A 23,186-nucleotide genomic window follows, 5' to 3' on the forward strand; every position below is an offset into this window, starting at 1 on the left:
TGGCACACTGTGAAAGGCTGCTGGAGGAGTCACTCGCCCTACTTGCCTCTTAGTCTTTCCTTGCGCAGATAGGAGTGCAGTGAATGAAGAAAGAACTTGAAGTGGGGCACTGACACGCAGTCAGCTGATTTCTACCCCTCAAGGTGAGGTGGACTTCTAATTAAAGGGAAAGTATCGTTTCCTTTGCCCAGAGGCAGTATTTCACATCTGACACGACCACAAGGCTGATGGCTCTGCCTGGGCGGTGCATGCTCGTGGGGTTTGTTTAGCCTAGCAACGCCCGAAGGGAGGGGAGGGGAGGAGAGGAGAGGAGAGGGCAGGACAGGGTCAGGCCGGGCTGGGCTCGCAGGCTGGGGGGAAAGGGTTCCCTCCCCGCTGCCATGAAGGTGGCTGCGCTGGAACTGGGCTCCCTCCTAGTCAGGCTGCGCCGCTCCGCCGCGGGTCCCGGCCCGGCCGCCCCCAATCTCCGCCCGTCCTCCGGAGGCGGCTGCACCCCGCGACCGCTGCTGGCTGCCACGGAGGAGGCCGGGAGTTGGGCGGGCGGCAAGGCGCTGCTCATCACCCTGCCCGACATTGGGGAGGAGGTGGTGGCGGAGAGCGATGCCGAGGAGGTGGCGTACAGCTCGCGAAGCCCCAGGTGAGAGCGCCCGGAGGGGTCGGGGAGGGGCAGCGGGTGCTCTGTAAGTCCCCGTTCTCCTCCGTAGGTCCCTCTCTGCTGAGTCCTGGGCTGCGCCGAGCAGCTCTTCGCGGAGGGACGCTGCTCAGTCCCGAAGGGAGCAGGGAGGGGAGTGGGATGCAGCCGGAGCCCAAGGGAGTGCTGGGAGTACCGAGCTCGGGCGGGGGGTCCGCCGCGGAGACACGGCGAGAGTTGCCGAAGTCACTGGGAGAAACCCAATGCGACGGTAAGGTGTGGAAAACCATGCTGGAGTGCTTGTGTATGGAATGTTTTAGCTTGATGCTAAAAACGTGTTTGTTTGCTTGTTTGTTTGTTTTTGTCGTACACGAACTAGCGGAGTACGCAGGTAGGACTCAGTTGTCAAGTAGAGAAAGGTTTCTTAGCAAGTTTGTTTCACTGTTGAAAGTGCATAGCAACAATGTCTTGAAAGTCGCTGCTCTGCTTCGAGAGGGAAAGAAGATGTTGGTTGGTTTGTTTTTCTTCACTGATCTGCTGATTTCAAGGAGTCACTTTAGCTCTTGTGTTGCAAGGTATAATTAATGAGGTGATCATCTTCCAAATTTCTGCCTCCTCTGTGGCTTGTAAAATGGGAGCATGCCACCTCTTAGCCTTCTTCTCCCGACCGAGTAGCCCCAGCCTATCCAGCCTTCTTTCTGAGGGCACCCCTGGACCCTAATCCTGTTTGCAGCCTTTTCCCGATTCCAATAAGTCCTGGAGATGCAGGACCAGAACCATGCACAGTGTTCTTTGTGTAAGTGCAGCAAGGTTTTGCATAGTGACAAGATAGTGCCTTTGAGTTCTGCCTTGATGTCTGTACCAGTGTGGGCCAGCGTTTTGTTGGTGGCTCTGGTTGTTACTGTGTACTAAGCCTACAACAAGCCTGGGATTGCTTTCTGAACTGCAGCTGGAATCCCAATGCCAGCACCATGTAAAGGTGCTTTATGTTGTCAGTCGTCACCCACGGAAAAAAACGAGGAGATATTTGTAAATGCTTCTATCTAGGCATTAAGGAATTTATTTTACCAAACCGTTGAAGAATTAAAATATGCTTAAAAAAAAAAATTCCAAACAAACACAAAAAACCCACAAAAGAATAGAAATGTAAGTGACTAAGCTAAGCTATGTAACACCATGAGAGGAATACAGGTAGAAAGAGAAACTCTTCCTATTATTTCTTCTGCCCCCCATCTAACGTAGTTGGTTTGGTTTCAGAATGAATTGTTATAAGCTCCTTTAGGCTTATTTTTTTCCCCCATTTATGTAGCATAGTAGCCTTTTAGAATAGTGAGATTAATTTGCTTTGAGTTGTACTGGCAGAGTTCTGTGCAGAACTTATCTAATGCTTTGCATAAATAATATCAGAACCAAGTAAATGTTGTTTGTCTGTAATTTCCCACAAATTGTTATTTACTTTTTTACTATGCAAAATAAAGCTGAGTGTAATGCTGTTTGAACTACTATTCCTTTTAAATGCTGACTCTTTTTTTTAATTATTAAAAGAAATTAAGGGATAAAATTAACACTTCACCAAATTGCTTGTACTGGGATGAAGAATAAACCTTATTACTTTAAGCTGGCTGTGTGCAGCAAAATGCTTATTTCAGGTTGCTGCTGAAACATTTCTAACTGATGTTCTCTCATTATTCCTTAGCTGCTATGCTTTTGTATGCATGGTGGCATTTCAAATATTTTATTCATAGCAGTCAAGCTTATTCTAATAAGGCATTGTTTGTCTTCAAAAAGAACAAAAACAGAACAGAAAGATGTAGAAGAAGGAATAAGATACATCACTTTGACAAGGAAAGCCTATACCTCCACATTAGCATTTTTTAATTAGGTGGCTTCACTTAAGCTTTTAGAAGAAGCATCTTAATTAAATATTGAACGCTTTAGAATTCCTTGCCTACAGTTCAGATTTGAATTTGTAAGCTACAGAATATGGTATTATGTCCTTGATAGCTAGGCTTAGAGAGTTTTTGATTATCCAAATGAAATTCCTCTGTGACAAGTTTTAATGGCATTTAAAAGATTCTAGAAGACATTGTTCAGTGGACATTTACATTGATAACAGTTTAACTAGGAGTTACTGGGTAATAAACAAAAGCTTCAGCATTATATTTTACCATTTTTTCATTTAGATGCTGACAAATTAATAGCAACCAAAATACACTGGGAAGGAAAATAGTGTAAATTTGATACTGATTTTTTCCTCTCTTTCCCAAGTACTCTGAATATTTTTGTGAGCTCTATGATGACTAACAATTAATCCTAGTGTGATGTAGGGCTATGCTCTTCTAATTCCATTGAATGAGCAGCAATTAAAATTTATTTATTTATTTATTTATTTATTTTTAAGGGAAAAGAAAATCTGACTGCATCTTTAAAAATGCTGTTTGGAAAAAAAGTTGCTGTATAAGGTCACAAAATTGCTTTGGAAAATCACAAGATGCCTTATGTTACACTTACCATGATATAGGAGTGACACCAAGATACACAGATTTATTTTTAAAGAAACATTATGGCAACCTAGAGGTAAACTGGACAAGGGTTAAGTCATGTTGTTTAGGAATGGGTAATATTTTGTACTGCTCCCCATGTTTAAGGACGGTTCTGACACGTGGGAAAACTGTTTGTGAACCTGGTAGAAAAGGGCAGCTTTTCCTGTGGTGTAAAACCACTGCTTTCTATTGCCAGCTTTCCAGTTCCTCTGTCACTCCAAACTTGTCCTTCCAAACAATGCTCTGTGAAGATGTGAGTAGAAGCAACTTAATGTACAACTGAAGAGAATGGAAACTTGGATTCTGTTTCTCCTGTTATAACCGCTGAAGGAATAGATCCCTTTCTTGCTGTAATGCATACTAACATACAGAGAACTGCAACGTTACTTAGCTTCCCATTTCAATTGTACCACTTTAAGTGAGCAAATGTAATGATGTAATGCTTGTTTAGGTCAATTATTTCTTTTCATTGCAAACAAATGTAAAAGAGCATAGATGTAAATTTTAATTTTATGTAGTGTTACTGAAGTCAGTATTTAAGTATTCTTCTAGGCAACTGGAAATAAAAATAATTCCTAACACTTTCTAATATTACATCTATAATAGGTTTTTTGTAAGACCTCATGCAGTTTTCAGCAAGTAACTTGTCGGAGAATAAATGTCAGAAATGCTAAAACCAAAGAATGCTAGGTGTCCTCAAAGTGGTTTCATTGTTTTCAGGTACAAGAAGTGATCTATTGCCTTTGATAATATTCTTTGTTTTTTTATAGGAAACTAGAATGTTATGTTTACAGTCAGGCATCTAATTTCTGAGTTCCTGAGTGCGATCAAGGGTGTTAGTGATAGGAAGCAGAAGAGATAGAGCCCAGAGATGGCTTGTCTCACCATCCATAAAGGTGGAGGCAGCTGGTGTCAGCCACAAGCCCTAACTGCCAGGTAGGGCTGTAGTGGGTGATGAGGCAGCTCTGAGGCCATCAGCAGTTGAGGCTTGTTGCTGTGCTCAGGGCCCTGTTCCATGACAACGTCCTCAGTATGTCTGGACCATCTGTTTTCATCACCTCTCCCGCTGGCTGTAAGATACATTTTAGACAGGTAAAAAAAAATTTTTTTTAAGAAAATATATCTCTCCTGCATTACTATAAAGACCAGATCGCTCCTTGAATGAGAATGAAAGGAATGTAAAAGAGAATAAAAACTAAGTACCTGGACAGGGAAATGTGGGAAAGGTGAGCAAATATCCACAGTGGGATGGGGGAGAGGATTGGAAAAAAATCCCGGCCAAGTAGAATTTGAGGGCTGACATTAAAATGACTCAGTGAGATAGAAAAGGAAGTGAAAAGGAGAATAATAATAGTAACAATAATAACATAAAATACAGTTACAAAAGAAGTGGTGCACAATGCAGTTGTTCACCGCCCACTAACCGATGCCCAACGAATCTTCAACCAGCAGCTGCCCCTTGGCCAACTTCCCTGATTTTTAAAGATTTTTCACATGATGCTGTATGGTATAGAATAACCCTTTGGCCAGTTTAGGCCAGCTGTCCTGTTTCTGTCCCCTCCTTGCATTCCCTTGGCCTCCCTTGCTAGTAGGGTTGCACAAGAAGTTGAAACATCTTTGGCTCTGTGCAGTGCTGCTCAGCAACAACTAAAACACCACTGTTATCAACATTGCTTTTCTGCTGAAGCCACAACATAGCATCATATCAGACACTATGAAGGGGAAAAATCCAACTCTGTCCCAGCTGAAACCAGGATGCCCTCACCTCACTCACTCTTCTGGTGGGAGTGATCAGTACCGTGAAACTGCCAGCTTCATCCTTGGTGCATTGGGTCATGAAATTTAAATACTATGCAGTAAATAAAGGACAGGACTTCCTAACAAAGACATTTATTTATGGATTTATTTATGGATTTATTTATGGATTTATTTATGGATTTATTTATGGATTTATTTATGGATTTATTTATGGATTTATTTAAATCATTCTGTCTTCAAGGAGACCCAGCTCTCTTTGTCTGCTGAATAAAGCAGAAAAGCTGTAGAGGAAAAAAGGTGGTATATGATGTTCAACACTAATGCTCTCAGATATTCCTGTATGGGTATATGACCAGTTGGTAGCCAGCTTGGACAGAATCAGAGCTCACCTAATGTTATGCTGTTGAAATTGAATCTGTAGACTAGCAGCACAGCCTATCCATAACAAATATGTTTGTTAAAAGTGGAAAATAATATGAAAGTTATTTTGTTTCTATGAGAATTATTATTTTTAAAGTTTGTAAGAAATGCAAACTTAGAGTATGCATGTTGTCGTTCACCACATTTCATGTATTTATGACTTCTTCCATGGGGGTTTATTAGAAAAATCTGATATAACGAGAATTTTTAGGAAAGAACATGATAACAGACTTTCTTGTTCTTCAGTGAACCTATTTCTTTAATATTGTGGACAAAGAAGAAGCCTCTGGGCTGCAGAATGACCTCTTTCTGCAGTTTGCCCCAACTGATAGACTTCGAGCTTCAGAGCATTTGGCTGGCACAGGTTTGGCAGTTTACTTTGCTTGATGATTGTAGCTGACTTGTGTTCGAAGTGTTCACAGAAAGTGGCTGTGCACATGAGGGATTTCTCACAGATGGACAGGAAGAGATGATCCTTTTTCTGTAGGTAATCCTTCTACTCTGGCTGATGGACATCTATTCCAGTTTATTGACAGATTGAGCACCTGTGTTTCAAAACATATGAAATCTGCTTTTAAATGCTTCCTGCTAAGGAAATAGGATTAGGATGTTCTGGAGTAAGGATGTGCTGCTCTGGGAACTTGCTGAGGGATTGGTTAGTGCCTGAGAGAAGAAGTGGAGGAGATGGGTACATAGTACTTGCAGTATTTCAATGTATCTTCATTTTTGTTACCAAGGCTACAGTATTGCGGCACTTGTTAATGTTTGATACTGAAAGCTATTTGGTAACCTAGCAGATTAAATAGTGTTTTCAAGATTCACTGTTACTACAAGTGAGTAAAGGTGAAATGAAATACGTTTTCATTGTGTGAAGAGCAGACTAGATTCAAGCTGGATGCAAGGTCACTGAATTTGCCTGTTGTTGGCCATAGGACCTGAGCCTGCCCTTGCCGCTATCTGTCCAGTATTCTCTTCTCCCATATCAAAGAAGTGATTTCCCCTCTGTATTTAGCTCGGTTCAGCCTCACCTTGAATATTGTGTGGAACTGTGAGCACCACAATATTAGAAGGATGTTAATGTTATATTAAGTGATCTATGGAGGGCATGCCCTGGGTGGAGGGGCTGAGGTCACGGCCCCTGAGTTGACCAACCTAGAGAAGAGGAGGCCACGAGGTGACCTCACAGTTCTCTGCAGTTGCCTGACAGGGGATGCAGAGGGAGATGCTGGGCTCTGCTCCTGGAAACCTGTGGCAGGGTGGGAACAATGCAAAGCTAACCCTAATAGGGGTTCAGATTGAAAGTAAGGAAACATTTATTCACCAAGAGGGTGATCAAACACTGGAACAGGCTTCCTACAGAGGTGGCTGATGCCCCATACCTGTCAGTGTTCAAGAGGCATTTGGACAGTGCACCTAATAATGTACTCTAACTTCTGTTTAGCACTGAAGTGGTCAGGCTGTTGGTGTCGATTATGTTTGTACATTCCTTCCATTGTGTTGCATTCTGTTGCATTCCTTTCCTTAGTATTTACAGACTAAGATCTTCCCACACTTGTGCTACATGTGTACTGCTGCATACTGCAGAACTGCTTCCACACAAGATTTTTGAAGACTTTCTTTGGAAAACTCAGTGGTTGGAGCAAGACAACTGCTTGTTCTGAATTATTTATTGTATGCCTGATTTTCTTCAGAGATTAATGAACAGAAATGAAAAGAAAAAAAAATCTGATATTCTGATGAAATAAATCTGTTATAAAAAGATGACAGTATTGATAGAATTTGCAAATGTACATCAATAATAAGAAGATACACAAAAATTCTCGTGGACCACTTCCAGGTGTTTTGTTGGGCTGCTCACTCCTTGTCTTTGTTGGCAGACATTTGATACTGCAGCAATAAATGCCACCTGTCAGATCTAAAGAGATAAAACACTTTCCCTACGGCAGTAATTAGCATTCTTTACTATTGCAGGTAATCAAGATGATGGGTATTTTTAAAATGTTAACTGATGATTTATATTAAAAAGCCAGATTTATTCACATAAATAGGAAAAGTACTTACTAAGCAGATTTTGCTCTCAGGAATTATTTTTCTAGAACCAAGCATTATATTCATTTTCATTTTCTTAGTGAATCATTATTATATATATAATGTAAGTATGAAATATTCACCAAGCTCATGTCACATTAAAGGCTTTATAATTTTGAAACCATGACCTTTCTGTCAACATTAAAAAAACAAAAACAAACAAACAAACAAAAAAAAACCAGCCCTGTGAGAATGATAATGTGGCTACACTTTTGGCCTTCATTTTCAAAGCTAGTGTTTTCACTGCTAGATAGAATTTAAGTTTACTGGGTTCATCATAAAAAATATTTTTCTCTATAATAAAATAACTTATAGAGAGTGCCTTCTTACAGTAATACACATAAAGAAAATGAGACCAAGTATTTTCTAATGAGACTCTAAGTTAAGGAATTATTTAACACTTTTGTGTATTCAGTAATGTGATCTTTGCAAGTATATAATATTTGCACTTTTTTTCTCAAGACATATAGTATGTAGCCGAAAACTCGAGAGCAGCCTTGTGTTTTTTTTAAAGCCATATCCTTAAGCTGAAGAATTTCAAGATGATGAAAACTGCTCATTTTCTTTTTTGAGCTTTTTTTTTTTTTTTTTCTTTGAAGTAGTTTCTGAGCAGGTTGTTACTAAATTGTAACAAACACTATTTTCTGTGCTTTACTTTGTTTCACACTTTACTGCTACCAGGGTAGATGTTAAATCTTGTGTGTTGTGTAGCCTTATTAACCTGAGTTGTGTGATGAGTTTTGTTGGTTATGGATAACCTTTAAAAAACAGATAGACAAAAGGAAATGTAAGACTTAAGCAATCAGTGCAGCTGTGCCAGGTTTTCCAGTGAAGTAAAGGAGCAATGGAAGACTATGTGTTAAAAACTAAAAGTATAGAGCTGGTTGTGTTTTAGTTACAATGGCTGGGTATCTGCTGATGCTTGGATCTGAAGGCAGTGGCTGAATTCTAAGACCCCACCATGTTACTCCTGAGCAATGGCTCATAAAGATTAACCTCAGTGATTCTAATGATGGATGGTGTGGCTGCTTCTGCAATACAAATGTTTTCTGTGAGGGGGTGATAGTCCTGACTCATACAAAGTATGAACACTTCCCAAACATTCTGATCATCAAGGCATCACTAATTCGCACCTAGGTTCAAAGTTAGCAAGTAGTATTTCTGCAAAATTGGGTGGTGTGTTAAAAAGCTAAAACTAGGAAAAACTGGTCATGTCATTTCTAAGCAAACAGACTGGACAGGTACCATAGCTGTCTTAAAATAATTTTCTGTGAATGGCTACATGAAAGATCTATTAAATTTCTCATGATTCTACTTTCTCTGTGCATCAGCTGGAGCAACCTCAGCTAACTTATTCTGACGTCTTGAGGGTTACCACAGTTCTGTTAGCTTTGAGAAAGCTGAAGAATAGAGAGCATAAACAGAAACAGACATTGCCATGTGCCTTTGTTTCCTTTAATAAGTAACAAAAGCTGAGCCAAATTGGGAGATTTCAGTTCTAATTCCTATGGTCACTGGGTTTGTCTCATAGGAAATCCAGACTGCTGAAGGAAGGATTGGGTGCTGTTATGTTGACCACATGAAAGGGTCTTCAGCTCTTCATGCTGCTGCTACAGCAGTCTTCAGGTACAGCTCCTCTAAGATCCACTAATGACATTCATTATTGTCTGTTACATGTAGCACTTGTGGTCGTTGAAGTTGTTAAGATGGTAAAAATGCTCTTCTCCTCTTAAAAGCTCTTTAAGTCTATTTGAAAACAAAGAAACAAACAAAACCTCACCAGTTAAGTCTGTCTGGTCAAGTAGTACATGAAGAGTGTGCTGTAACCAAACACAACCTCATTAGGTGGATGTCTGCCTTATCTAGAAGTAATAGAGGATGTGCATTTCCAGTGAGCTTTACACTGCATGTGGCATAAATGTTCAGGTAAGCCACTGCACTCCTTGCCTAGAATACTGTTCATCACTCCGAAAGAAGCCATGTCCAGTTTGTTCCTTCCTTACACCACATGGAGCAGTGCTAGCTGGGGGATGTGCAGGAGGGCCCACTTATGTAATGATGGTAAAACGGTGTGCCATTTGTAATGGACTTCCTATGCTCTTTGAACAAGACAGTGACTGTGAGTGGTCTATTCACTGCCAGGAAACTGCTTCTCAGAGTGGCTGTGTTGGCTTTACGGAGTATTTAAGCATGCTGGGCTCATGAAGGAACAAGTACAACTTCTGTGTTATTATTTCAGTTCGAAGAAGAATGAGAAATAGGCTCCAGTGGTAATTGACCCAAGTTAGTACTAGGAAGGATGTTGTGATTCCAAAATTGGTTACTTCCAGTAGATATATATAATTTGTTAGAGAGTTATCTTTTGATTTTTATAGTCTCAAAGATTTTCATAAATCTGTTATACAAACAATTGCTATCTCTTGGCTATACAAAAGATGTGTGGGATGGCACAGACAGCAAAAAGTGAAAATATGAAGGAAATTAATCATGTCGGGTAGTAGGAAACATGTCATGCTATGGGAGTGCGATGAACTTACTGTACTAACATTTAGTTACAAATCACAATTCCAAAATAGAAAAGAACATGCAGAGAAGATGGGAGATCTGAGAAGTTGAACTTTTTAAGACACCAAGGCAGCACCTTTCATAAGAGATGCATCATACATTGCCCACAAGATGGTCGTATATAATAAATTCTTTTGTCAGAGGCTGTAGCTACAGAACTGACTTTTACACATCTGTTATAGGGGTGAGATTAGCATTCATGAAAGTAAAGTTAATTTTTCCCTTCCCACTGACATCTTTAAGGTCCAGCTGAATGCCTTGTGGCATCTCCTTTTATTACACTTGGCTTTCAAATAGGGTAATAATAATACACTTCTTTTCAATGAGTTATTCTTATGTTTGTCATTGTCTTGGTGAGTAAGGAAGAAGTGATGGTCTCATTTTGAGAAATACAATTGATATTGTGTTTCTTTCCTAATAACTTTGATATAAATTAGTTGCATGTTGTGGAGAGGTGACCAGTGCTGCTTCTTGCCATTACAGTGACAAACAAGCCTTTCCAGGAGCAGAAAGGTTATGCAAAATCTAACACCTAGTCTCAGTCATTACAGTGAGTGAATGTAGGGAAAAGGGGGAGAAGAGCTGAAGTCTGGATAAACAAAAATAGTCACAGAATCATAGAATTGTAGGGGTTGGAAGGGACCTCCAGAGATCTTGTAGTCCAGCCTCCCTGCAAAGCAGGTTCCCTAGACCAGTTTGCATATGTAGGTGTCCAGATGGGTCTTGAATGTCTCCAGAGAAGGAGAGTTCATCACCTACCTGGGCAGCCTGTTCCAGTGCTCTGTCACCCTCACTGTGAAGAAGTTTCTTTGCATATTTGTGTGGAACTTTGTATGCTCCATTTTATGGCTGTTTCCCCTTTGTCCTGTCCCCACAGACTGCTGAAAAAGGGCCACGTCTCTGACTCCCACACAGATGGTGTATGTATATAAAAATAATGCATTTAGGGGAAAAATAAACTTACCTTATGTAGTGCTGGCCCTGAAACTAGGAATTAAGAAAAAGGAAAGGAATCATGGCACTACTTATGGTAGTTCTGTAGATGTTTCTTTGCACAGTAGTATTTCAAAATGCAACAAAATCTCATGTCTTGTCAGGAACAGAGTGAAGAGGATCCCCTCACTGCAGTGTGCTACATCTTGAATGCTGCATGCAGTTCTGGAACTGTATCTAAAGAAAGGCAGCTGGGATGTGTCAGGTGAAAATGACCTGCCCTCAGGTCTGGGAGTGAGGTAAACTCACCAGCTGTGAGAGGAGATGGCTCTGGATGGCATTACTGTGGGCTTGATGCTCAATATGACCGAGTGCAGTGTTCTGGGTAAGCAGGGCAAGAGCCAGCTACTTGTTAGTAGCTGCAGTAGGAGAACTGGAGGGCACACGTGGCCATCTAGGGGATTAGTTCAAACAGTGTGGGGGAAAAAGTTTATTTTTACAGAGTAACTTTTCTAGAACTTGTTGCAATGAGAGACTGTAGAGGCAAATAGTATCAGTGGGTTCAGGAAGGTTTCCAAGAAGGTGGTAGACAGGAACTTCTAAAAGGACATGGAAGGACTGGTCAGGGACACACTCTCCTAACATCATATAACTGAGACTGTGGATACTGCTGGAGAAGGAGGAAATGCAGATAATGACCAGATTTTCCCCTACGTAGCATGTCTGGCTGCTGCCATCACAGGAAGCACTGAAGAAGCTGGGCTGTCACTTGGATCCCATAGGATGTTCTGAGGTTCTGGTCTGCGGAAGCAGTAGTCAGTGCCACCTGCAAGGTTTTGTGCTGTTGGAGGTAATGTAAAACTGGAGTTTTGCCACTGTGGAAATGCATTTTGTATGTTTTGAAGAGTGACTTGCAAAACACAATGAAGGAGGAGGAAGCCGAGGCGACCACATCTATTAGCCGGGACACAAATAACTGCCGCGGTGGGTGTTGTTTTCCTCGCGGCAGTGATTCTGTAGGAGAACGAGCTGTGCGACAGCCTGCGCTGTCACCCGCTTAGGACACGGTCGCCGGGGGGAGGCGAAGCACAGCGGGGCGGGCCCGGAGGCGGCGCGAGGGGCCGCCGGGGGCTTGTGACGAGCTGTGCCGAGCCGGGCCACCACTCGCTCTCATGCTCAGGGCGAGGGGTCCCGGGCCGCCGGGCAACTCCCGGGGCCGCCGGGGGCTCCTGGTGGTAGGGTGAGTGCGGAGCCGCTCGGGGCCGGCCTCTGCCTGGCGGCGGGGGGAGCTGTCAGGGACCGGGTGGGTTGCGGGTAGCGCTGGAGGCTTGCTGTTCGGTGGCTGCCATTGCAGGCTTCAGTGAAGGCTTCCGAGCAGACTGTTGCGTTTCTCCGCACTGGGGGAGTGTGCTGTGGATGTACTGGGAGGGAGTTTTTTTTCTTTCTGTGATTCCTGACTTATCTTCTGACGTCATGTAATCCAGGGAGTCAGGAGGCACAGTACCCATGCATGCAGTGAAATGATGCAGCAGAAACGCCTCCTCCCAGCAGCATCTTGGGCCATGCGCTGTGCCATCTATGCACTTTGTTTTGCAGAGAAAGTCAGGGACGTTTTTTTGGTACAATTTATTCACATGTGTGTAAGTCTAGCTTGCTTTTGAAGCCACTGAAAAGGTACTCGGGAGTTCTCTGAGGAATTGTAAACCTTGTAGGGCCAGGAGATCTGATCAGTGTGTTCAGTGCAGGTTACTAAAAGTCTTTCAAGGAAATGAAAGAGCCAGGATGGAGGGGGAAAATGTTCCTTGCTCAGAGAAATAACTGCAGGTGAAAGCAGGAGAGGAGTACGAGGCTTCCTCCTCTGGTGGGTTTTCATAGGGTCGCTGTGGGGCCAGTGACAGCTCAGGTTTGTTGTTGGCTGGGTGAAGGAATTAGCAGTGTCATGGAAGATTGTTGGTGGTACTGAGCTGTGGAAAGCAAAAATCACCTATGAAAAAACTGAGACAGAACTTATAAAATGACCTGGGCAAAGATACAAAAAATGAAATGGTGGAGATGTGTAAATATGGCTTGTGAGCCCTCTACTATTGCCTGGGAGGTTGGTCCTGGTGTGGTGAACAAGGGATAGGGCAGGAAGATCAGAGCAAGCATGTAGAAATGCTTCCTAATGTTGCTGTTCCAGCCTCCAAGAATCTGCATGTTAAAATGTATGGTAGCTTTTTGGTGGTTATTAGCCAGGGCATAGGTGTGAGATTGCCTCTTTGAATGGGCAGTTAGGTTTTGATGTTCATGTCTTTGCAATCTGTGCAGAGCCCAGAGTAATACAGGAAAGCGTAGGAGTATGGTTGAGGAATCCTAGTAGTTGCATGGCCAATATGCATTTTCTGGCTGAAGGAATTAAGCAGGCTTCTAAACAGAAAGCTGTTTTCTTACAGTTACTCATTCACAAATGTACTTTGATGTAATCATATTGCTATTCACGGTTATGACCTTAGGGTTTCACTGGGGTGAAATAAGAACTTCAGCAGGTGAAGTAACATGTTACTCTAAAAATGCTTCTGAGGAACATTTTGACTCATCCATATGTATTCTGAAGTGATGGGTGTGAGAGGTAGATTGTGTTTTTGGAAATTTGGTGGAAATTTCCAGTATTCCTGTATGTAGCTCAGTATAAGTTATTTTTCATAAAGAAAGCTGCTGAACAGAGTAAAATTGTGGCATTCCAACCTGGGTAGAATTGGCATAGACACTAGGTAAGGTAACTATGTAGGGTAGGAAAAAGTCTAGCACAGGACAGAACAAATATGCTAATTTTTGGAAACACTGTCCTCCAATTACAATAGGAATGTACAGAACATACCTAAAACCAATAGGTTGGTAACAGACATTGTATGAAAATGCATCGTAGCAACAGTGTTGGGAAGGTTGTGAGCCTGAGATGCTCAACCGATGAGTGCCAGGAGAGGTATTACCTGCATTGAACCCAGGGTATATAACAGAATGGATTTCAATGATTAGGTGTGCAATTTCTCCCTTGTCAGTAGGAGGTGTGTGCCTATTGTTGCAATAATGAATAAACTGCTTTTCACAAAGATCTTTGCCTGATTAGAAGTTTTGGTTTTCAGCATATTTCTCAGAATGGGTTTAGCATATTAATGGCAGAACTTAGTGGAATTACCTAAATGTTAATTAGAAGAATTTTCTTCTGTTACAGATTATTCAGTTAAGACCAACAATAATATTGGAGGCACTCCTATGCCTTACTGGATTTTACTATTCATATGTGTGGTTTGAAAGGGATGGTTTCAAAATCTGAGCATGCATTCTGGTATTTGGAGATCTAAAAAAGACATTTTCTAGAAACAATTATTCTGGAAATGTATAGTAATAGAAAACTTGTAGCTTGCTTTTTAATATAGTGTCAGGAAATTTTCAATACTGGAAGAACTGATACATTATGACCTGTAAAAGTATTGAGAATATGCACATTTGCTCTACTAATATTTCAGTTCACTTGAATAGAACAGCCAGGTGCAATGTTCATAGTCTTATTAGTAAGGGATATTGTTTGGTTGGCACCATATCTGTAACTTCTTTTTATGCAGATACATTTGAGAAAACTGGCTTTCGGTTAATGATCAAATAGAAATGTCTAGTTAACCAATTACTGCATGAGCAGTTGCTATTTAGTGACCTTCCTCTGTTTTGGTGAGGTGCTGCTGCAGTTTTTGTGCTTCATTTCAAACTTTAAAGTGCAAAAATAGGTAGAATGCTTGTGGAGTTAACATGTCTCTGCCAATATCAACCATTCTGTGATGGAAAAATTCATTAGAGTTGCTGTCATCTTTCTTCAGTTGAGATGTAAGTGTACCTTATTTAATTTTATAAAATTAATTTTTCTGTGTGCCTTTAGGAAGGGACTATCCAGAGGTCCTACAACTCGATATCATTCAGGAAAAAGTGGAGAATCTCTTCCAGCAGTTTTTGAGAGAAATGTGCAAGAAGCCATCAATAACTACAGTTGGTATGCAATAACTTCTGAATAAGTACTTCATTAATGGACTCTTGACTTATAGTTCCTTCAAGAGTAATACTAATTTTCAGCAGTTGAACTTTATTCCTGATTTGTGCTACAAGCTTGCATGTTGTTAGAGCACAGTAAGGGTACAAATTAAACTTGGAAAGGAAATCAGTCTTGGCACTTAAATGCACATGATACTAACTAGCTTTTCAGGTCAGTTAACTGTCGAGGAATTTCATTCCAGCTGATGCTGGTTAGCCTTTGCTAGGCCTGTGTGTCTGATTGCATCCCAGGGGTGGTGGTGGCTGATAGGGACCTGCTTGAGCTTTCTGGGAAGCTGTGATCCCAGAGCTCACATTTTAAAGTGTACCAGGTAAAACAGAAGGAAAGCCTCTGGGTACAGATCCATAACCTGATGCTAACTGAAACATTTGCAGAGGCTTTATGTTCAGTTGTACAGAATCTCCTTGTGATAGCTTCTAATAGGGCTAAAGAAGATTTATGTTATCCTTAATGCACAGTTTTTTATGTGCCCATTAATTACACTGGAGCACAGTCAAAATATTTATTAGAGGTGGAAATGTAAGTATGTGTGTGTACTTATATATATGTGTTGGAATATCTATTCATGTTCTAGAGTGCCATTATGGTTACAATGGCATACAAAACCAAATAAATACAGTGGAAGGAATTGTCTTTGAAGCAGTAAATTGTACCAATAGGACCATGTACCCACTGCACTCTACTTTAAAATGGGCACTTAAAACTCCTCACAGTGTCTTTAATTGCATGTCCTGAAAATCGTGCATCCAACAGGCAGATATATTAGTGATATAAGTGATCAGTTAAATTACTTTTAAAATGTTTTTATAGAAAACCATTATCTTCTTCATTTTAATTGTCTTCTTTTCACAGTGAAATGCTTTCATCAGTTTCATCTACTGAACATGCAACACTCACAGACCTGAATAATTCTTGGTCTGGAATAAAAAGCTGTACTACTGGTTTGTCTACTGAAAGAAGTTCTGCTTACTCTTGGAGGGATGATGTATGTCACAAAAGCTTTTACAGTACACTTTATCCAAGTATTCTGGAGAAGATTAATTTTTACAGAAAATGGATGTGTCTTACAGGAAAAGAGTTAATTGCTTTAATCAGTAATAGCCTATTGATTAAAGATATTAATTGAATATTTAAAAAATAGTTTTGTTTGCAAGTTGATAATCAGCTGAAATGTTTTGTTTTTAAAGAAAAAAATAAATAATGGAATTGAGATGTAGTAGTCTTAAGGTTCTGAGTCCAAGAGAGGGATAAAATATGTTTTCAAGTACTGAATAACATAGGTGATGGTCTAAATTTGACTATATTCAATTTTTTGAGTCATGAAGTACATTCATGTGTATGCATGCAGACATCCCAATCTAAATAAATATTTAGCTCTTGCCTAAGCTCAATGGGGTTGCCGGTGGTGCAGGGATAAGTAAAGCCCATTAGTAAGCCTGACCAAAGGGGCAACCGTGGTGGCAGCATTTTGAATAAACCTAAAAACACAGCAGTCACCACCACTTTCATTTTAAAAAGCTATTCATTTATAGTGATGGTGTTTGTTACCTTCTACATCATTTCGTCACCTCTAGGGTACTGCCCTCATCTGCCACTTCCAGCCCTACTGGAGGAAGCCTGATGTGACATTATCTGGCCAAGAGTTATTTTCCCATCCTTTTCAGTGTGATCCCTGAAGTGGTTGGGGAACTCAGGTGGAAGCGAACAGATGTGCTTTGGACCCTGATTATTTCCATTTCCATTTCAGTATATCAAAGTATATAATGAACATAGCACATAGTAGCATGAATAGGGTTCCAGAATTCTTCAGCAATGTGCTTGTATCTACCTCGCTGGTCAGAGTCTGACCCTTTTCTGTTTTCACATGCTTCTGAACTCATCCAATTCTGGTTGTACTGAGCTCGGTGAAGGGGTACGTAAGGCAGTTTCTCACACTCAGAGCTGTTTCCCAACCACATGTTATATCTCCTCTTTGCTGTTTTACCCAGAAAGAAAAAGCTCCACTTGAAGAAGCAGGATGCTTTGGTGCCTTGTGTCCCAGAGGTGCATGCTGTATTAAAAAAGGAGTCAGGAGTTGTGACACCTTGTAATTGAGGTTTTCTGTTGGCTGCTCTCAGGCAGCTCTGTTACCCATTGACTTCATTAGAAATATAGGTTTCTAGCTCACTGCTGCAGCACCTTGATCAAGCCAGCTGCCTCTCTTTTTGCACTGCAGCATATGAATTTTGTCCAAAGTAGGTAGTCTAGAGATCATTTTGAGATGCTCAGCCAAGTATCAGTTGTCCCATTCTTAAAAATGTTCTTTTAAATGTAAATGTGTATTTAAATGTTTACCAACAACTATTAATTTTATGACATGTAGGAATTTGACGAAGCCAACACACAGAGAGTGCATCAGCTATTCTGGGATATTGATGAAATGCTGTTTGAAGGAAAAGTGACCTCTCAAACTCAGAACCTGCAGGCAGAATGCGCTGACTGGGTTGAGCGATCTCTTCATCTAAGGTAAGGAAATTTCTTGCTGGTACCTGTTTTAACTGATTATCACTCTGAGTTTTTTTGGTCTGTCCTGCTATGAACTGTTCCTGATGTGTTGTATCAGCAGCACTTCTACAGTCCGGTGTGGACTTGAGCTGTGCCACTGTTGTGTGATGTCTGAGTAGTGGACTAGCAGCTAATGCTCTTTATACTGATAAATACGGTGATGGTGGGCCAAGATATTTTATCAGGACTAATCAGGATCACCATTTTCATAATGTCTTTTTCTAATTAAAGAATACATCTTGTAAAAAAAACAAAACAAAACAAAACAAAACACTTGTTTTTACTGCAAGTGAACACATGCTGTCAAATACCAAGAAATTTAGTGTTAATTCTGTTAATTATTTATTTAAAAAAAAAAAAAATGAAAGCAACCACGTGCTTCAGTTGCACTGCACAGCCATCTTGCTAGGCCATATAAATCAGTGTAAGCAATGTATGTAATTAGCCCAGCAATACCTGGTTGAACAGATTTGAGAGTGTATATGTGATTGGTGAGAGTTATTTTGCAAAGATGTGGAAAAATATCTGCATGGGATAATGACTGCTTCCTATAGCACAGAGGGCAGAAGCCAGTATCTTACTACTTTGAACTGTTCCTGCCTTCATAAATAAAGACAATTAATTCTTAGAGAGATTCAGCATCTCTTGGCTGTTCCAGACATTGATCTGCATGTGCTTGTATTCTAGTTAATAATTTGTTAACATTATTAGAAAGAACATTGTTGATAATGGTGATATGTTTTTAATGCTTTTACATACATCTACTAGTCAGATGCCCCTGCAAATTAAGCTAAAATTACTTCATGAAGTTTGTCATGCTTTCTCAGGATCTAGAGAGACTTCTTAAGTAAATCTGTGGCAGTTTTCACAAGCATTAAGACATGTTTTACTTTTTATAGGGGGAGTAAAAATTGATAGAACATTTATAAAATGGAGATAAAATTGCACTGTGCAATTCATTGAAAACATTATCATTTCACAATTTTTAGCATGTTTTAACAAGATGAACTGTTGAACAAGGTGACCTCCTGTATGTGTTATTCAAATCTGATGCTGGTGGTACTAAGTTCAAGAGTTTGAAAGTAAACTGAATTAATCTGGGAGCTCTGTGTTGTTTTGACCATGGGGATGTAGTATATCCTGTGCTCTTAATAGATTTTGTCCTCTGCATTCATTTGAAAATATTTCTGATGTATTTTGTTTAATATTTATACATTTATAGGGATCTACCAAGTTTGACTTAACTTGATCTTAAAAATTGTATGCTAGAAACTTCTCTTGCATAAGTCAGTTTAACTTTAATTACTTAAATAGTAGACAGTACTAATGTATTACACTGTCCTTCATGAAGTGTTCAAAGCAATTCTAAGTGTGCTGTCCGCAATTACTTGCATTTTTTATATTTTCATGTCAAATGGTTTTCTCTCTAAGGTCTCTCTCTCTCTCTCTTTTTTTTTTTTTTTTTTTTCCAGGATTCTGGGAAAGCAGCTCATGTCACCAAAGAATGAAGGTTTTCAGCACTTTGAAAGCAATAGTGATAGCTCTGTGGATACTAAGTGTTTACCTGGTCTTCGTGAACGTACTGGTAACATAAAAGAGTATGTTAATGTTTTTAAGGTTTTTTTTTCTTTTTTCCAGAAATCTAAAATATTACTTCTACTAAAAATTTTCAGTGTAATTAAATATATGCTGCTTTCTTTGAGTATTTAATTCTCATTTTATTTGTAATTTTTCAGACTCTGCATTTCCGGCTCTAAGTTGATTCCTAAAGTATCTCCAGTACAGAAATCACCAAGTTCAGGTTCCACTATGATTCGTGGCTGTGAGTCATCCACATATTCATTCCTGGAAGAAGAAATCTATGATGCTGATGGAAAAATGGAGGAATATCTTGCCTTTGACATCAAGGAGCTGTAAATACCATATATATATATATATATATATATATATATATATATATATATATATTTTTTTTTTTTTTTTAAGAATATCATGAAAAATTCTCATTGAGCCCAGTCAGGGTTCATAAACTGGATTTCTCTTCTTAAAATACAGTTCCTTCTGTTTCTTTATTCAGTAGAGCAGTGGTCAGAGCACTCAGTGGCATGTGGAGGACTAGGTACGTTGTCATTCTAATGGCTCCAAACTCACATATCTCATGTCAGAGAAATGTCTCATAACCACTAATTGCTTTGAGGCATTTTTTTGCATGGAGATCCAAAAAAAAAGTCTATTTAATTTTGAGACAGGCTGTAGGATGAAGGAATCTGCTTTCTTCATGTGAACGCCTTGACCACGAGATTGCTTAGGGTCATCACACTGGATGTGCTTTCAGTGTCTGCCCTAATGAATCTTAAATCCTTGTTGTGCATTGTAGAACAGCTTTGCAAGAGGTGCAGAACAAAGCCTGCATTTAGAACATTCTCTTGAGTAATGAGTAGTACAAGTGTCTTCTTGAATATGCAAGCCAGTTTTCCAGTGGACTGGTTGAATTTTCCAGCAACTAGGCTGCTGAGCAGAAAAAAGACCATAACATGCTATTTTCTAAAAGACCTTTTTGGAGAGCATACTTTAGTAGGACTAGCAGGGCAAAAAGTTTATCTTTCGTGTTCAAGCTTGATGCACTTGCAGAAAAAGACATGCTTTTGAAAAGCTGAGGAACCAGTGAGATCCAGATAGACCATTTAGTCCTGTTTTTGAAAAAGGATATGGGTACATGCTTTTTTGGAAAGATTTTGGGATTAAATGTACTCCTAGAAGTTAAGAATCACTTTGTTTTACTGCATAAGCAAAATGATTAGAAGAGGGATCTAAGTGAAGGTGTTTTTCCCTTTTTTGTGCCTCTTGTTTCTTGTCTCTCTTGTGATTCAATTCTGAAATACATCGGCTGCTTGGAAAGTAATGCCTCCCATTTCATTATGTTGGTCCACAAAGTCAGAAGTGGATGTTGTTGGTATGGCAGTAGAGGTTGCACCTTCCCACCAGTATTCCATTACATGTTGTTGCTGTGTGACGAATGGCAGCAGAGAGGCAGTCTGACAGAATGATGCCTGGCATGAAAGTGCATATGAAGCAAAGGTGTGTGTCAATGAGTTCCTCTGTGTGGAACAATTGCATCCATTTACATTTATCAATGCTGCTGAATGTTGATGGAGACCAAAGAGTAGATGTGAGCACAGTGAGGCTCTGAGTGGCACATTGCAGCAGTGACAACAATGCTTCACCTCCAGTGGTGCAGATTTTTATAAGCGTGGCATACAGGATCTTGTTCATCTCCAGTGAAAATGCATAGTTAATGGTGGTGGCTATGTTTATCTGTTGTAGTTTTCCTGGAGGCATTACTTTCAGAGCGACCTATGTACATTTATGTTGTTTAACTTAAACGTTGGACATAAAGTTGTTTCTTTGATCACCTGTGGATTGTTGAAGATGTATGCAGGTACACAGGACTTGATGAAAAAGATGTTATGTTTTATTAGTGATGATGAGCATTTGGAGCAAAAGAAAATACATCTTGCTGAGAAGAGGAGAAAGCATGGCATTCCTCCTGTTTCTCCAATGGCTTGTATCGAGGATGCTGTGGCTTCTGAAATATTTGATCATTTATGGAGTAATGTAATTGGAATATTGGAGGAACTGATCAAAAAACATTTGGAAACGAATGTCACAGGTATTTGATATTTTTTAGATACGAAGTTCGTAACATCTAATTTGGATAATTATTTTTTTCCCTATAAGTGAAACTTGAGAAATATGTATATTTGTAGTGCAGCATTGTTATATATGTAATGTCTTACCAGAAACCACCCTACAAATGCACCTAAAATGACTTCCTACTAATTTGTAGAAAGTTTTGCTTTAGAAGTGTAAAAAAGTCAGAATATTGACTAAAAGAACTCTGTTACTGGAAGTGATGTGCTTTTGTTTTTAAATTACTGCTACAAACTGATGCCGTTAGCAGGAGATTGCTAGCAACATAGTGTGAATCTGGGAGTTTGAGTTTCTAATAGAGGTAAGACTGTGATTTATACTCAAAACAAAAAGAAGTTGGTTGATTCTGTCAGAAAATGATAGGTTCAAGACTTCTGTATTTTTTTCTCCTTAAAAAAAGATAATCTTTGGGAATTTTAAAATAATATTCCAGGAATGTTTAGCAGTATTTTCTTAAGCAAGCAAATAGACAAACAAAAAAGCATAAACAAATAAGAAATTCTTTCAGAAAAACAACATTTAATCATTTTGAGTAGATTTTTGAATATCGTGGAAACTTAAAATTGTATCAAAGTATCTGCTGTGAAATTTATTATTACTAGAATCTCAGAAAATGCTGTTAGAATACAAAATGCATTTTATTCCCTCTATTTTTACTTTTTCTCTATTGTGCAGAGAGTACCAAGCAGGCAGAGAAGCTCAAAGCTGTTACAGGTAAACTGCCAGCTGTTCGTGTTACAGCAGATGCTGGCAGTGTCCTCCTTTCCAGAGGCTCTGAAGCACGAAGTGTGTCTTTCGGATCTCATTTAGCTTCATCACAGGTAAAGATAACCTCAAGCAACCTTTGTTTTTAAAAAATCAAACCACAAACAACAACAACAACAAAAAAAACGAAAACCAACCTAATCTAATTCAATAAAATAAGTATTGGCATTTAAAATGGTGTTAAATGCCCCCACTCCCCCATCACCTATTTGATGGTTTCTAATGGCAGCATTATCACTAAAGTATTGCTGCAGCTGATTTAAAAATAAAAAGAATAACAAACTCAACAGACCACAATTTTTTTTAGAAATTGAATTTTATGAAAGCCTGTATTGCCACCCTAGAAAATAATTCTGCTTTTATCACAGCCAGAATTGGTAGAATTTAGATAATCAAATCAGCTTCTTCCCTGGACTGCAGGGATGTGAAACTGCAACTCGCTTCAAGTGCTTTTCTCAAAATCCTATGATTTTCAGACTCATTTCACCTCTGCTGCCTCTTTCACACGGGGGCTTTGCACTGCAGTGCTGGCAGGAGGGCTTACCTGTCTTTCCGGAAGCTTGTGTTTGTATTGATAAAATGCCATTTTTTTTATTTTATTATTTTTTTTTTTTAGTCCTGCTTTGTGTCTTTTCCTTCTGTCCCTTGGCTCCTGTTTTTGCACATCTTGGTTCTTTTCTTTCTGTCTCTATTTCTTTCTTTCTTTTTTTTCTCTCTCTCTCTTTTTTTTTTTCCTCATCTATGTATGCAAGCAACTTCATTCTATCTCATCTGATCTTTCTCCAACATTGGTTAAGGTAGCAAGATAGGAAGCACAGAAGAGATATCACAACAGTCTCAGTTCTCCCCATTGGCATCCTTGGCTCTGAAGTAGTCCCAGCAGCAAAAAGAAGTGTTCAGATAAGTGATGTTCAGTGATTCAGGTGATGCACTCCTGGGTTGGACTGTGCTGAGGGAAAGTTAGAGAATTTAATTCCTGTTAAAACTGAATCTTATGTTGCAAATAAATATTCAGCTCAGTAACACCTCAATTTTCTGATATTTTTCTGAAATAATAAAAGTCATGTATTTGCTCCATTTACTACTTCTGTTGAACTGTCTAAACAGAAGCCTCTCTAAGCAAACAAGTAGAATATCTTTTAACTAT

General features: G+C 39.6%; 1 protein-coding gene and 1 long non-coding RNA gene across 9 annotated transcripts in view; one reads left to right on the forward strand and one right to left on the reverse strand.

The window, feature by feature from the left end:
* The window catches only part of FAM149A (family with sequence similarity 149 member A), a 27,201-nt gene continuing 4,015 nt past the window's right edge, over positions 1-23,186 (forward strand). For 2 of the 8 annotated variants that reach the window (XR_014883094.1, XM_085223025.1), the window contains exons 1-10: positions 250-637; positions 705-902; positions 14,849-14,959; positions 15,872-16,004; positions 17,382-17,524; positions 19,036-19,161; positions 19,300-19,476; positions 19,641-19,682; positions 21,043-21,233; positions 21,950-22,095. Coding sequence is in view for 7 of the 8 variants with exons in the window: in XM_085223025.1 (XP_085079151.1) it covers positions 381-637; positions 705-902; positions 14,849-14,959; positions 15,872-16,004; positions 17,382-17,524; positions 19,036-19,161; positions 19,300-19,476; positions 19,641-19,682; positions 21,043-21,233; positions 21,950-22,095 (1,524 nt within the window). In the remaining variant the exon portion in view is untranslated. Of the gene's footprint in view, positions 144-249; positions 638-704; positions 903-8,971; positions 9,067-11,821; positions 12,179-14,848; positions 14,960-15,871; positions 16,005-17,381; positions 17,525-19,035; positions 19,162-19,299; positions 19,477-19,640; positions 19,683-21,042; positions 21,234-21,949; positions 22,096-23,186 lie in introns of those variants that run through there. The other 6 variants (XM_085223031.1, XM_085223026.1, XM_085223027.1 and 3 more) reach the window with 6 other exon arrangements.
* Positions 22,095-23,186, reverse strand: part of LOC146544483 (uncharacterized) — a 10,441-nt gene continuing 9,349 nt past the window's right edge. Inside the window, exon 4 of the long non-coding RNA XR_014883095.1 lies at positions 22,095-22,988. This is a non-coding gene — a long non-coding RNA (uncharacterized LOC146544483). The remainder of the gene's footprint in view (positions 22,989-23,186) is intronic.

The sequence above is a fragment of the Meleagris gallopavo genome, chromosome 4 (genome assembly GCF_905368555.1).
Source record: "Meleagris gallopavo chromosome 4, MGAL_WU_HG_1.1, whole genome shotgun sequence".
Classification (NCBI taxonomy): Eukaryota; Metazoa; Chordata; class Aves; order Galliformes; family Phasianidae; genus Meleagris; species Meleagris gallopavo.